Source organism: Silene latifolia, chromosome 11, assembly GCF_048544455.1.
Source record: "Silene latifolia isolate original U9 population chromosome 11, ASM4854445v1, whole genome shotgun sequence".
Classification (NCBI taxonomy): domain Eukaryota; kingdom Viridiplantae; phylum Streptophyta; class Magnoliopsida; order Caryophyllales; family Caryophyllaceae; genus Silene; species Silene latifolia.
Window position 1 is genome coordinate 32935971 of NC_133536.1, and position 17055 is coordinate 32953025.

The following is a 17055-nucleotide window of genomic DNA, read 5'->3' on the forward strand; positions in this document are numbered from 1 at the left end:
TCATAATAAAGATGTAGGCCTGTTTGGCCTATTAGAAACCAAAATAAAACCTAGGAATTTTCATAAAGTGGTGAATAATTTTACTAATGGGTGGAGCATATCTACCAATACCAGTTATCACAAAGGAGGACGAATATGGGTACTTTGGCAGCCATCTAAGTTCAGGGTTCAATTTCTTGAGTATGATGCCCAACTGATTCATATGAAAGTGAGCTCCTTGACTAGCAGAGAGAATTTCTATCTTACCTTCATATATGCTTTTAATGGTCTTCAAGAGAGACTCCCTCTATGGCACAAACTCAGAGGGATTGCAAATCAGACGAGAGGGCCTTGGGCAATGGGAGGGGATTTTAATTGTGTACTGTCTCCAACTGAAAGATGTGGGGGAAATACTTGTCCAGCAGAGATTGATGATTTCTTGAGGTGTGTGGAGGATTGTGAAATGATGGATATTCAAGCAATAGGGGCTTTCTATACCTGGAATAATAAGCAGAGACCAGAAGATAGAACTTATAGCAGATTAGACAGGTTCATGGTTAATAAGGCTTGGACTGATCTTTTTCCTAATCTCTATGCTCATTTTCTGCCTGAGGGTCTCTATGATCATACCCCTTGCGTTGTAGGGAGTCATGTGCAGAACAAGAAGCCAAGATGTTTTAAATATTTTAATATGTGGAGTAAAGCTGATCAGTTTATAACTCTTGTTCAGGATATCTGGAGGATGAGGATTGATGGAACACCCATGTTCCAAGTAGTGAAAAAATTGAAGGCTCTGAAGCCTAAATTGAAGATGCTAAATAAGGCTAGGTTTTCAGACATTGAAAATAAGACCAATCTGATGCAAATCAGAGTTGCAAATATACAAGAGGAACTGGGAGTAAATCCTACTGATAGTACTAAGGTGGCAGAGGAGATTATGTTGTCTCATGAGCTCAGGGAACTGGTGCCAGAGACAGTTTCCTAGCTCAGAAGGCAAAGGCCCACTGGATTGGTGAGGGGGACTCAAACACTGCATATTTTCATGGCACTATCAAATGCAGGAGAATACAGAATAGGGTTGTTATGATTGAGGACAGAATGGGGAAGGTATGCCAAACTACTGATCAAATCCAAGCTGCGTTCTTGGACTACTACAAAGCTCTCCTAGGCACTAGTTCCCCTACAAAGAGGGTGAGAACACCTATCATTCAGTGTGGCAAAAGTTGCACTGATGCTCATGGCCAGATTTTACTACTTCCTGTAACCCATGAGGAGGTTAAGCAAGCTATATTTAGTATACCTGATAACAAGTCACCAGGGCCTGATGGGTTTACTAGCAAGTTTTATAAGGATGCATGGGGTGAGATAGGTGATGAGGTGGTGAAAGCAGTGCAAGATTTCTTTCAAAACAGGCAGTTGCTAAAGCAGTTAAATGCTACCAATCTGACTCTTATTCCTAAATGTGAAAGGCCTCAGAGTGTACTACAGTTCAGGCCTATAGCATGTTGCAATGTCATTTATAAGGCCATCTCAAAGATATTATGTGCCAGACTCAGTAAGGTTTTGCCAGATATTGTTGACCAGAATCAAGGGGCTTTCATTGCAGGAAGGAGTATCCTAGAGAATGTTCTCATTTGTCAGGATCTGATTAGACTTTACACAAGGCCCTCTGTCTCAGCTAGATGCATGCTAAAAATTGATCTCCAGAAAGCCTATGACACAGTTGAATGGGGTTTTGTTTATCATTTACTAGGTGCTCTAAAGTTTCCAGAACAGTTTAGGGAGCTGATAATGCAATGTGTAACCACTGCTACCTTTTCTATCTCTCTCAATGGGGAAAATTTTGGTTTTTTTAAGGGGGCAAGAGGGCTAAGACAAGGGGATCCCTTATCACCCCTTCTTTTCACTCTATGCATGGATTATCTCACTAGGACACTGAAGTATGCCACTACTAAGAATGGATTCAGATTCCACCCCTTGTGCAAAGGACTACAGCTCACTAACCTAATGTTTGCAGATGATGTCCTTATGTTTAGCAAAGGAGATGCCAATTCTATGATCTTACTTCTTAAGGCTTTCAACACCTTCTCAAAAACTTCAGGCCTCAAGGTCAGTCCCTCTAAATCTCATGCTTATTTCAATGGAGTGGCAGATGCTCTAAAGGTTGAGTTTTTGAGTGTGTCTGGATTCCAAGAGGGCAGCCTTCCTTTTAAATATCTAGGCCTGCCTATTCAAACTACTAGACTTAGAAGGAAGGATTGCGACATTTTGATTGACAAAGTATGCAAAAGAATCCATGGAATTGGATCAAGAAAGTTGTCCTATGCTGGGAGGCTGGTGCTTATCAAAGCTATTCTCACTACTTTACATTCCTATTGGGCATCCATATTCCTCTTACCTAAAGGAGTTATCCTCAAAATCGAAGCTATATGCAGGAACTTCTTATGGGACGGGGGCATAGACTACAAAAGAACCCCTCTGGTGGCATGGAGTAAGGTTTGCAGAACAAAAGAGGAGGGGGGCTTGGGCTTAAGGGATCAAGTCATGTGGAATAAAGCTTTGGTAGGGAAACTGGTTACCTGGATTGCTGCAAAAAAGGACAGTCTGTGGGTCAAGTGGGTCCATCAAATCTATATAAGGGACAAGAACTGGCATGAGTACACTCCTAGTAATGACTCCAGCTGGGCTTGGAGGAAAATATGCAAAACACGAGATGATTTGGCTGCTGCTTATACCAATGGGAAGTGGTGTTTTGAAGGTGGTGTTTACACTGCTAAGGGGTGCTATATGTGGTTGAGAGGGCAGCATCCGAGAGCTAGATGGGCGAAAATGATATGGAATCCTTGGTCAATTCCTAAACACATCATTTTCACATGGTTAATTCTTAATGATTCCCTAAACACAAAAGCGAAGCTTAAAAGATTGGGGATTTGTGATGAGGCGGTTTGCTGCCTCTGTGCTCAAGATGAGGAAACACAATTACACCTTTTCTCGAGATGTACTATCAGCAAGATGGTATTTGCAGAAATCAACAAGAGATTAAATTTGAACATACCTCAGGAGAATATCTTGAATTGGGGTTTGAGCAGAAGAGGGACGAAGATGCGGAGGGGGATCCAGATGATGGTGATTATGGCTGGTATGTATCACATATGGTACCTGCGGAACAAAGCTCGCCTTGAAGGAATTTTGGAGAGGCCGGAGATAACAGCAACAAGGGTGGTGAAGGAGATAAGGTCCCGGATCCAGGCACGGATAAAATTTCCTCTGACAATAAAGGATCAAAAGTGGTATGATGATCGTTTTCTACAATGATTCGGTTTTTTCAAATGGAAGGAAGCTGTAGAGGAAGGATAGAGATGGTGTTTGTGTTTTGCAGATGTAATGTCTTTGATTTGTTGTTTCCCAGATAGGGATGGTCTATCTGGGATCTGAGTTCTTGGTCTTGTACGGGTGGCGGGTTAATGGGTCTCTTTGATCCTGTACCGATCCGTTTTGTAAATGACTTTGTCCGGTTTTCCTTTTTTAATATACTTACATTTTAACCAAAAAAAAAAAAAAAAAAAAAAAAAAAAAATAAATAGAATAAATTACTCTTCAATCTTTCCATAAATCACACATTAATCTTTTCTTAATTATTGTTCAAGTTTATTATTGGGTAATTGAAAATTATTGGGTTATTATTGGATAATTGACAACTCTTCATCAATTAATCAAGTTCTCTTCTTTTATTCTTTGCTTTATTATTTGGAATCATCTCAAGTTTGGTATAATTCTTTTACCCTTTACTCTTTATTTTTTATTTCCTCAAGCTCTTATCATGTTTATACTTGTTGTGATGATTGACACCATTAATGACATGTTTTCCATGATAATGAGTGAGTAGTTTCTTAACTAGGATTAGTGGGTAATTAAGGGAGGTAAACATGGGGAAAAATCATGCTTAATCCAATATGTTTCCATGATTAAATGGCTAGTTTGTTGTAATGTCAACCAATGCACATGTTATGTTTCATGAAATGCTAAGCCTATGAATCCTTGCATTTGTAACCATCTCTTATCTATTCAACTTTACTTGTAAGATATAAACCAACTCGAGTCTCGTTAAACCATGCATAGAAGTGATTAGGAGGAAAGTTAGTCGACTTGTAGGTGTTGTACAATCAAATCATTCGGCTCCGGGACCCAACTCTTCCTAAGAACCGTAAGACATACACCAACTCGGCTCCTTTACAACATTAATTGCTTGCAACTTTGTGAACATGTTTGTATGGTCAACTCCCATGAATCCCCTATGAACCCATCATATCCTAGTACCTTTAATCATTTGTTTAAATCCTTCATTTCAGTGCTTGTTACACTTTATTGCGTGCATTAGTCTAGACACAACTACAAACCCAAACAAATTGTGACATTAGCATAAATTGAGATAGATAGACTTAGAACCCAAAGCACACGTCCCATGGATCGACCTCGACTTAACCACTAACTAGTTGTTTGTTGAGAATTATAAATGTGTTTGATTGAGAGCCCCAACGACACTCTTCATCAAAATGGCGCCGTTGACGGGGACAGTGTTATGTGATTAAGTTCTTGTTTGTTTGTCTATTTTAATTTTGCTTTAACCTTGAGGAACTTGTTCCTCAAGGATTTCTCTTACCGTTTTTTTGTAGTTTCCATGCTTGTAGTTTTTTTCTTGTCTTAGCTATGATGGTTCAAGACTTGATATATGGAGTATGCGGTAGATTCTTTGAGTATGACTATGGGTATGGGGAGTTTGAAAAGCAAGTCAACACAAACCTACCTTACTATTCATACATTGAAAATCTTAACTACTACCCCAAAATTTCCCACCAAAATCACCATATCCAATATCCACAACAACCACCCACCCAATACCCACTTTATAATGAATTTCAATTGCCACAATACAACCACTTTCACACCCACCCACAACAAGAAGATGAACCCATTCAAACTGTGATTCTCCAAATGATGGGAGATCAACAAAACTTCTTCAAACAAATGCTAGAGAAGAGCCAAAAGAGGGACAATGTTCTTCACGGCATTGTTACCCAAGGTGAGGAATTGGAGATTCAAATTGCCCAAATGAAAGAATCCCAAGCAATCACTCCCCACCATTCCTTGGACATTAATCATGAATGTGAATTTGAAGTAGTAACCTTTGATATGGAAGATGAGAAGTGGGAAGAGCCAATTTGTTTGAGCTCTTGTGAATATGAAAGTGTTGCATTCAACGAAGAAGACATGAGGTTGAGTAAGCCAAATACTCCTAGCCTTTGTGAGTATGAGGGTGTGTCTTTTGATGTGAACGTTGAGATGTATGAGAAAGAGTTGAATGGAGCCCCCATCTATGATTCTTATGAATATAGCTATGATGATAAAATCGTGTTTCGCAAGAACTCATGGGGTAAGGAAGCGAAAGTTTGTGAGGCTGCTCTACTTGAGGAGCCTATTCTTGAGAAATTTGAGATATCTTATCATGAAGAAGAAGCATGTCCCTTCCCTAGTGCCTATGAAGACTACTTTACACCCACTGTGGAACCTATGATTATTGACGATGATATGGTGGATCTCCTCCAAAAGGTCAAGACATCATACAAAGGGTACTTGGTGGAAAAGCTTAAGAAGAAACTTGCACATGAAGCTATCTATGGAAATTTGGCATCCACAATGTCAACTTATAAAGAATTCGATCATCAAAGTCATGAGAATTCTCCTTCTAATTTTGAAGGATTGAATAATCAAAATGCTATCATCATCACCGAAATTGAAGAAAAAGGTAAGTGGAAGTCTCCGAACAACCATGAACCATATTTCCTACCTTATGTTGACAAGAATCATGGGCTAGTTGGTTTGAAGCATCGTAAATATTCAAGTGCCAAAGAGAAGAAGAAAACGAAAATGAATGACAATTTCCTTTGGCCAAGCTTCGTTTTGAAGTTAAGCAAACCATACTTATGCTTATTTGGAGCTTGTTCACAAGCTTTTGATCTCCTCCTAAGAGCCTTGAGCTCTATGGACAAAGAATTTCGATAAATTGAACTAGTTTGGTGGAGTCCTATCTCAAACCACCATTTGTAAGATATTTCTCAAACCTTTGCATTGTATAATATTATACATTTTCGCACTTTTACTTACAATTTCTTGCATGAGAGTAGTGAGAGAGAGTTTTCTTATATATTTATTGAGCACAATTTCAGAAAAAGATAAGGAGGAATAACAAAAGGGTGCAAGGGTATGATCTTGAAAAGAAAAGAATAAAGAAGTGTGAAAAACGGCACGGGACGCTCGTCCCGAGGGCAAGCCGCTCATCCTAAGCCTCCTTGTGTGTACTATTTGGTGCTGACTTTAAATCCAAGCGGATTAGTGGACAAGACGCTCGTCCGGGCAAAGACGCTCGCATTAACCGAAAGACGCTCGTTCTGTGAGGCATCTTGAAGACATTTTTTCACTGGAACAGAATCCGAGCGGATTCTGATTAAGACGCTCGTCCTACCCCAGCCGCTCATCTCAAGCTCGATATGCTCGTCCTCAGCCCGCAACAGATGAGGCAGAATCACTGGAAGAGAATCCGAGCGAATTCTTCCTAAGACACTCGGGCCCCTGCTGTAAGACGCTCGTCCCGACAGCCAAGATGCTCGGATTCCTGCACTCACCTCATAAAATCCGCCCGAGCCCGACCCTCAGCCGCTCATCCCACACTACTTTTCTATAATAACACCCCCACCATCCCTCATTTCCTTACCTTATCTAAACCTAATCCTCACATCTTCATCTCCAAACACTCCCAGCATAACAAAAATCAACCAAACCCTAACTTTTCCAAATCAAAAATGATGAACCTCAAGGGAAAAGCCAAGAAGCTCGTTGAAGCCGCCACCAAGAAACGCAAAGGCTCATCTTCTTCATCCGGTCAAGAAAGGATGCCGCCAATAAAATTACGCCCCGTGATAATAGGAGGGGTGGAGTAAATTGAGTACTTTACGGAGGTACTCTTCACATCCGATGAGCACCGCATCAAGTTCGTCAAATTGCTAGGTAAGCATTGCGAACCGACTCAATTTATTGACACCAAGGTGTTAGAAGTCCTAGGTATAAGGTATCATACCGAAATGTTCTTTTATGGTTTGGGGATTGGAAAATTATTCCATGCCCATGAAGACACATACCTTAGCCTTACCATGGAATTTTTAAGTAGCCTTTGCATCGTTTCAAACACGCAAAGAACCATTGGTACAGAGTTCCGGTTGTGCAACCATGACCATAGTCTAACACTTGACCAATTTGCTCATATTTTTGGTCTTGTTGTACCAACAAGTAACACCAACAAACCCTTCGACTTTGATGTGGACCAAATTTGGAGGGCTATTTCCAGGAGGGATTTCATTCACCAAAACAATGTTATACCTTCGCGATCAACCATCCGGTGATTCGGATCACCGAACGCTTCATTGCCGGCACCATTAATGGGAGATTTGAGCAAGATAGGTGCACTCTCCTCGATTTGACCTTTCTAGAGTACGATCTAAATGATCGGGGGACAAGGCAATATAATTTCAATACCCCCCTTGAGATGCTTACAAGGTTCATCGACTTTTCTCAAGGGAACTCCCAACTCAAGACCTTCGTGATGGGAGGTCTAATTACTATTTTGGCTAACAATCTTTGTCCCGGGTTCAACATCCATGGGACCTATGAGCCACTTGAGGGAAGTACTTTTATTGATGAGGACGACGTCTTCAACCAGCACCGATGGTGTGCCTACACTCAAAGCGGGATGTAGAATGGTTCACAAAAGGGTGTTCCTATATTGTTCTTTCGGGGTGGAATATACTCGGTACCGACCCGAGGTTGAGCCTGTAATCACCTATATCGAGCTACCTCCTCGACATTGAAATCTACCCCAACCCCCCTCAAATAGAAGAAGCACCCCGCCAACCTCCACAACCTCGCGGGATACCGACAAGGGCTAATGCCCCACCTTCCTATGTACCTATCCCACCATACCCCACTCCTCATGTGCCATTCACACCACGAGTGCCCAATGTTCCGAATATGAATGAATTGATGGATCTTATGAAAAGGGTTGATCTTGGAGTATATGATGGGAGGGTCGACAACTATTTGGCCCTTTATCCTCAATACTACCAAATGGCACTACAAGGGTATGTCGACCCTAATGGCCCTCGTCCATCTTGGGCTCAACCACACCTTTTGTTCCCTAATCAAGGGAACCATGCCGGGAACTTTGGTGGTCAAGGTGGAGGACACTTTGGTCAAGGTGGAGGACACTTTGGTCAAGGAGGAGGGTATGACCAAGGAGGGAGTTCTAGCGGGTATGGCTACCGCCATGATGATGATGATGACGAGTGAAAAATGCCTACCTCATTACCTCCAATTGTATGATAATTTTCTCTCCCTTTCTCCTTGTATAGTGCATTGCATTTAGTATAAACTTCACTTGCATTTGTATTATATTTCATATTGTATTAGTTAGTTCATATAGTATAGTTTGCATTGTAATATATCTCACATGATTCATATAGTTAGTTGCATATAGACAAGAATTGTCACTAATGGCCAAACCTATTCATTTCTACACTAGAAATAGTGTTTAATTCGGTTTGGGGAGGTTTGATCATAGGTGACCATAGTTTACTAGAAATCATGCATCATACAATATAGTTTAGATTGCATTCATTTGTTATATATATGTCATATAGATTGCATTTAGTTAGAGCATGCATTCATTCATATCATTGCATTTACTCAAAAATCCAAAAAACATGTACTTTCTTTTTCATTCCTACTCCTACATGTACATTGAGGATAATGTCCAAAATAAAGTAGGGGATGGGAATTTATATTCCAAAATGCATAAAAATTGAAAATTTTCGAAATATCCCAAAAATATGTTCTTTAATTTATTAGCGTAGAATTGTATATACTTGTGTTTTTGTTCTCTTCTCATATAGATACAACACTACATTAGAGGCATTAGCAAGGGAAAATGAAGACCGCTTGTTATGATCGTTCTAATATCTATTACCCTTCCATTTATTTTCATTATTCATATGAGGAGGATGGGCTTACATGTCAAGAAGGATGTGGTGTATTTTGTTGTTGCGGTTTGTGTATCTATGTGTTGTTAGGAGTTGCATTTAGATTATATGGCATACTAGTCGGTAGAGGCATATTCATTAGGATGTATAAATGTTAGTTGCATCATGGCATATAGTTGCATTTAGGAAAAAATTTTGTGAAACCGTCTATTTGGGAAGCTTGACAAGTGTATATAGGGCCCTTGTAGATACTTTTTCTTCTTAAGACTTTGCTTGTTATAATGCTTGTAAAACACTCTAGGATGTGTCATGCTAGTATCCTTTGACCCATGGATTAAGGCCTAGTCAAGAGTACCTTGTGGTGTGATAACTCCTTGGCTACCGTTTATTCCAAGGTGACCCTTGAAACCATGCAACCATCCTTCATCCATGTTCTACCACATTTTGTCATCAAAAAGGGAATGGGCACAAAAATTGTTCAAAATTTGAGTTCAAGAATTGAAATAGAAGTGAAAAAGTTTGCAAATACATCAATGAAAAGAGGAGTACAAAAATAAACTCCCATGCTTCAATAAAAGCACCCTCGTTACAAATTTGGGTGACTTTGAAAATGTTCAAAAGAAAATGCAAAAAAGTTGAAAGTTGTCAAGTGTTGGAAATGCCAAACATCAAAGAAATGGCAAAAAGAAAGTGTTCTCAAATGTCAAATGTCACAAGAAATTGGGGGGAAAAACAACAACAAAAAGCAAACTCCAACATGAAACTCAAATACTATTGATCCCTTTTCCATCGTATCCACTTTTGTGCATGGTAGAGAGGGGACGACCCTTCTTCTTGTCTAGGCAAGAAGGGGAATTCCATGATCCTCCAGTATTTCTAACACCATGGGGAGTCTACTCTTGACGAAAGCATTTAACGATTGAGGACAAAGGTACCCTAGCTTGACACAACTAGGAGGTGATTTATAGGTATCCTTCTAGGCTTAGTAAATTGAAGAAACCATATCTATAATGGAATGTGTACCCTTAGATTGCTTCCCCTTTAGATAATTTCCACCACTTAGATGAGGAAAGTGGCTATTCATTTTTGTAGATGCATCCATTACTTGTTTTGTGTGCTTTAATGCTTGGATGTGTCGCCATTTTGGCAAGCCCCACCTTGCCTTGCAATAAGGCATCCTACCTCATGGTTGTCTTGTTGTGAGTTAAAGGGGCGGAGTGAGACCCGTTAATTGTCTCACAACGTCTATATTATTAGAATAGTTTAAATAAAGGTCTAATTTTTGTCACCTCTTTACTCGAGACGAGTAAAGGTTCGGATTGGGGATATTTGATGTGACTCATATTTGCGCACATTTAGTCCCTTAATTGAGCCTATTTTGCATATTATTATTGCGTTCCATAGTCATTTTATCCGTCAAATGCCTTCTATTTTGCTTTCCTATTGCATTATGTTTGTTTCGTAGGAAAGAAGACAATTAGGCGGAAATTCCCGTCTCTCGTGCTTATTTGGAAGGTTATTGATGATATTGGATGGACGAGCATGGAAGGAGAGGCAAGAACTAAGACCAACAACGCATGAATAGGAAGTATGCGAAAGGAAGAAGCAAAGCACCCTGAAGAACAATCCGAGCATCCTAGCAGGAAGACGCTCGTCGCCCTCTCATACAATCCGAGCGTCCCGACACTTGAGCCGCTCGTCTCCCCTTCCCAGAATCCGAGCGTCGCCCTCCTTTGCACGAACGGACCGTGGCACCTTCAGCAATATGCTCAACTCCTCGAGGATACTTGCATTTACCCTTATTTAACCTAATGATGCACTGCTATATATACCCCATTTTGTAATAATCAGAGGGAGCTTATCATATCATCATATCATAGATTAGATAGTAGAAAGCTCTCTTCTAGGTTAGGAGTAGATTAGAATCAATTACTCTTCAATCTTTCCATAAATCGCACATTAATCTTTCCTTAATTATTGTTCAAGTTTATTATTGGGTAATTGAAGATTATTGGGTTATTATTGTAGAATTGACAACTCTTCATCAATCAATCAAGTTCTCTTCTTTTATTCTTTGCTTTATTATTTGGAATCATCTCAAGTTTGGTATAATTCTTTTAGCCTTTACTCTTTATTGTTTATTTCCTCAAGCTCTTATCATGTTTATACTTGTTGTGATGATTGACACCATTAATGACATGTTTTCCATGATAATGAGTGAGTAGTTTCTTAACTAGGATTAGTGGGTAATTTAGGGAGGTAAACATAGGGAATAATCATGCTTAATTCAATATGTTTCCATGATTAAATTGCTAGTTTGTTGAAATGTCAACCTATGCACATGTTAGGTTTGATGAAATGCTAAGCCTATGAATCGTTGCATTTATAACCATCTCTTATCTATTCAACTTAACTTGTAAGATATAAACCAACTCGAGTCTCGTTAGACCATGCATAGAAGTGATTAGGAGGAAAGTAAGTCGACTTGTAGGTGTTGTACAATCTAATCGATTCGGCTCCGGGCCCCAACTCTATTGGAGTAGTGTCCTCCACAATAAGTGCGTTTACATATTAAATCTCGTAAAAGGAATATCAGGGATTTATCTTTTTATTTATCAGCTGCTCATCGTTAATCGATAATGATTGGCTGTCGAGAGTTTGACATTACTGTCGTGTGATGGCGGTGCTCAGCTGATCCATTTAGGTCACACCTATAGAATGATGCCCAAATAGAATAAATTAATTATTTGTATGAGATACGAGATAATTAATTCCTTGTATTATTTGACTTTTAATTAGTCACGTAAATGTATTATTTGATGACGGGTTACGAACTCGAGACAAGGAGATTTATTATTTAATTGTGTGATATTTAAATAATAAATGATTAGAATTTATTAATTAATTAATTTTAATGTGTATATGTTTTGAGGTAGAATCAATTAGCTATTATATTTTACAAGAGGTTGTAAAATTAGCTAAATGGGTTAATATTGACACATTGTATGTTGATAAAATGGTCTTATGATTACTTAATAGTTAAGTAATTATTGATAGTTAATTTATATTATTTAAGTGTTAAATAATTAAATTAATATTTAATTATGTAAGATAATTAAATATAACACTTATAAGCATTTGTGGGGTAAATGTCGAAAACCGAAATGGACCAAAAGTAGTCCATATGTTTTTTTGAGGACATACAAGTGTCCTTTGTAGTGGATTTTCCACTAAGGATTGTTCCCAATATTTTGCTATAAATACCCCACTATTCACCTCATTTCTTAAGTTGGAAAAATTTGAAGTAAAATTGGTCCATTTCTAGCTCTAAAAACCGGTTGCTTTATCTCTTTTAGAAGACCAACTTTCCTTCTTATTTTTTTTCATCTTATTCATCTAAAACACATATAATTATCAACTAATAATATTATCATAGTAATAATATTTATTAGTACATCAAATATATTATAAACAAGGTTTAATAGTAAATTTACCTAGTTAGTAATTTAGTAGATTTTGGGTTGATTCTTGGGTGTATTCTTAGGAGACAATCTTTTTGAGGGTTAGTTGTCTTGGAGGATCATCCATTTTCATAGCTCAAGAACAACATCAAGGAAGGAGTCCTTGAGTTGTGCCCAAAACTTACCTTATACAATGTAAGGATTTTCTTGTCTTAAGATGGTTTAATACCATTTTTTATGCTTTTATTTGCATGCATGTAGATTTAGACCATATTAAAATTAACTTGTAATTTTAACATCATAATATGAGGATTAACATGTTCTAAATAACTAACAAGTGGTATCAGAGCATTGTTAAATACATGCATGTTGTCTTGAGACGATTTTAGTAATTTATGAGATAAATTAATAAAATTGATAATATGTTACTAAAATTAGTTTTATCACATAATATGGTCTTTCATGTATATAATCTGGTCTTAGGATGATATGGGACAAAAATTTAATTTTTGTTAAATTTTTCCACGTTTTATAACTAAAAATGGCATAAAATTGAATAAAAATGCATTAAAATTAATAAAGAGTTAATTAAATTGGGTTGCATGTTAATTTTATGCATATTTATTTAGGAATAACCACATGCATGTTCTATTTATGAGATAAGTAGATAATTTAAATTAATATGATTAATTTAGGTAGTTTATTGATTTTTATTTGATAAAAATTGGTAAATAATGGTTATTTTGCAAATAAATATATATTTAATTTTTGGGCTCGAAATTTTTAAAGTTTTAGCTCCTGGAAATTGTTCCAAAATGTACAAAATTTTATTTTAATTCATTTCAATTTTTATGGTTTGATTTAGAATTAAATCGTAAAAATTGTCGCTTTACCGATTAAATTGTGAAATCGTTTTAAATAAATTTTAAAATCAACAATTTTCACTTGCATGACATTTTTGGTGTAAGAACAGAATGTTCATCACTTTGAAATTTATATTTCCATAAATTTTTAAATTAAATAAAATTTTTGTATGATAATTGTGAATTATTATATCATTTTTTGTCATAATTGTGTTTTAATTCCCATATAAATTCAAGATAATTGTTGAGAATAATTATTTTGATATTAGACCAGACTAGTATGATGAGTAAGTCTTAAAATTGTTTTAAGAATTGATTATGAATTTTTATTGGTAAAAATTCTGTCAAAGCAAGCTCAAATGATCGTTGTTAGTAAGTTAGACGATTTGGCATGTCGTTTTCCATAATGCATTTTATTATTCATTTGGATGAATGTTTTTCTTTAGCATTATAATTATGTAATTTTTCTTAATATGGCCATAGGTAGAAGTTGGTATTTCCCGTAATGTAAGGGAATATCGACTTGTTTTGTAATTAATTGCGATTTTGTATCGCCTAATTCGTAATTAATTAATAATTTTTATTTTAATTTTATTACAAATTGTATAATAGGGTATTCTTATGTAATTTAATTATTAGTAATTAGATGAAGAATCTAAAGACGTAGTTTTCATGAAAACGGTGTTTTCGGAAAGGCTTTCCGAAATCCTAAAGAGGAGGCCAATTTATGAAGACTCGAGGGACCAAGGAGTTGGTTTCCGATATGTAATAATTTTTAGTTAATTAGATTAACTAGTTGGCCATATTAGGACTTACTTGTTTACATTTATGCATTCATGCCAAATCGTCACTACATGTTTCATTTTTGTTGTTATCGATTTAATTGTCTAGCATTCACCAATTTCCTTCACTTAAAAGTGATAGACAATTAAATTGATACGATCTCTCACATTAGTTTAAAATTGAGATTATGCCTTACCAAATAATAGCACCTATGAATCCCTTCTTAATTAGAGGTAGGTTCGGATCACCGAGATACACTCTTTTTACGTTGGGTAAGTAGGGTAATAAAAGTTATTACGCGTGAAAATTGGTTGGATTCAACGGGATAAATATGGGTTGAATCGGTCCACCGTGCCCATATTTGTTCTGGGGCAAAAAGATAGATTTTAAGAAATCCGTCAACCAAGAGTTCTAGTAGTAGAATCGGTCAAAATGTTGACTCACCAAATATATATAAATGTGGGTTGAATCGGTCCACCGTGCCCGCGTTTATATAAAATTGGATCTTGGAATCATTTATATAATTCAGTGGGAGATCATTATATAAATGGGAACTTGTTAAAATAGTTTGACAAGTTAAAAAAATTTTAGACGATAAATGTTAATCTTTCCTTTATTTCCTTTGTAGTAATCACGATGACTTCTACTAGTGAAACCGTCACCATTGTTGGAATATGTGTCCTCCGACAATAATGCGATCACAATTGTCGATCATAATGATCGCATGTTTAAATCTCATTTTAAGAATACATGTGGGATGTAATATTTTTACAGTCAACTGGTCCACACATATCGGTAATGATTGGCTGACTAGAGTTTGACATTACTGTCGTGCGACGGTGGTGATCAGTTGATCCCCTTAGGTCATACCTATAGGGAAATACTCTTAATTGATTATTTAATTAATCGTATACCAATACGAGTTAATTAAATTGCTTAAAATTGACGGATGATTTTGTGAGTATAATTAACGTATCTTATTGTAATATGATTAAATGAGACACGGTCTAAGTAATCGAATTGTTTTATTACTTAGATGAATTTATTGTTTACAGAAACAATTGAAACAGAATGAATAAATTATTATAAATAACAGAATGTTGTAGTTTATAATTCGGAAACACTTTTGGCACAAGTAATTACGAATTACTTGTCGATTTTGTTAATGACATATTTTATGAGTATGTTGATTTTTAATATGTTAAAAATACATTATAATTTCATAAGTCAAGTAACATGTCACACATGTTACAATTGACAAATGACAAAATAAAATGGACCTCCCATTTTATTGAGGGTGCCGAAATATAGAGGGAACATTGGGTTGATATTGTGTTTTTTTTCTTAGTGGAAAACATAATGATAAAAGACTACCACTAGCCATGCATGCCTACTCTTGCCTTTAGAAGACCAAGACCATGCATTGGCTCCCCAATAAGACCTCCTCCCAACCGGTTTTCCTATGGTATGTGCAACCATATGGATCTCTTGAATTATTCATTCTTTTCACCTAATCTTTCTAGTGTAAGAAATTGCTACAAAAACTCTCTACAATTTATGATAATTCTAGAGAAATAAACTCACAAAACACTACCTCTTGAACCGAAATTTCAAGAGCAAAATTAATATTTTGTGTCAATTTTAAGTAGTCTAATTTTAATACTAGATCATATTATTTTAGTCTTTAAGATGTATTCCTTGGGTATTCACTTTTGGGAGAGATTCTATACTTGAATCTAAGTTCATCCATTATTGGAAAGCTCAAGAACTAACAAGAAGGAGATCTTGTTGGTGCCCATATAAATCGAAATATCAATGTGAGATGATGATTTCTTCTTTATTTATATTATTGTTTGCATGCATAAGATCACCATTTAATTTTATGACTAAATTAAAATCACTACATAATATGAATATGTTGAGTATAGAGATATAGATTTCCAACAAGCGGTATCAAGAGCCTTTGGTTGTTTGCATGCAAATCGGTTATTGTTTTTCCGAGTTATACGATTAACATATAAAACTTATAAATTTGTGTTTATTATGATATATCACGAAATTTATTATGCATGTTAACGTTTCTGGTCCTAAAATGTTTTAGGATATTTTGGTTTAATTTATGGATTTTATTGTGCATTTTATATAATATTGGCATTAAAATGTGATTTTTATGATAAAAATGTCATTTTTGGACGAAAATTAGCTAAACTTTGAATTTTCCAGTGGTTTTTGGATATGTTTTCACATATATTATTTTTAGATGATCTGGAAATTTTTAGAATTTTTGGAGTTTTTATGCTCGAAATTTGGATTTTTCATGTTTAAAATCGGATTTAGATGAAAAATAGGTTAATATGAGATAAATTTCGAATCTGGTAATAGAAATTAAGTATGTTGTCAAATGCAATATTGCAAGATGTGTGTAAAATAATAGGCTATATTGAAGTCTTTATGCATGATTTATGAATTTTTGATGAAAAATAGCATAAATAGTGACTTAATTAGTAAATAATTGCTAAAACATACTCCATGACTAAGGAAAAACGTCACATATTGCATTTTATTATCTTTTTCAGATATAAAATTGAAAAGTTGGTGAATATAATTTTTCTCATGTTTTTATGATTTTATTGTTAAATCCGATAAACCACAACATAGTTTTTCCGATATTTTTACGAAATTTTAACCTAAGTTTTTGAACATTATGAGTGTCATGGTATTTTTCCAGAATTTTCATGAGTTTAAATTTCACATTTCAAATTTATTTGAATTTTTGGTGATTTATTTGGAGTTTATAGCTTTTTATTGTAATTTTGGGTCCATTAATGAAGAATTTTAAGAAATATGAGTTAATTATAGTCAAGTAGTTAGTGAAGACTAATT

General features: G+C 35.9%; 1 protein-coding gene across 1 annotated transcript; it reads left to right on the plus strand.

Annotated features, from left to right (window-relative positions):
* The first annotated feature begins 202 nt into the window (after positions 1-202).
* Positions 203-964, plus strand: LOC141613217 (uncharacterized). Its single transcript, XM_074431956.1, has one exon. It carries the CDS (start codon positions 203-205, stop codon positions 962-964), a length of 762 nt encoding a protein of 253 aa, XP_074288057.1.
* Positions 965-17055: the final 16091 nt, after the last annotated feature.

Coding starts and splice junctions, on each gene's coding strand:
- LOC141613217 (XM_074431956.1), top strand. CDS start 203: ATGAAAGTGAGCTCCTTGACTAGCAGAGAGAATTTCTATCTTACCTTC.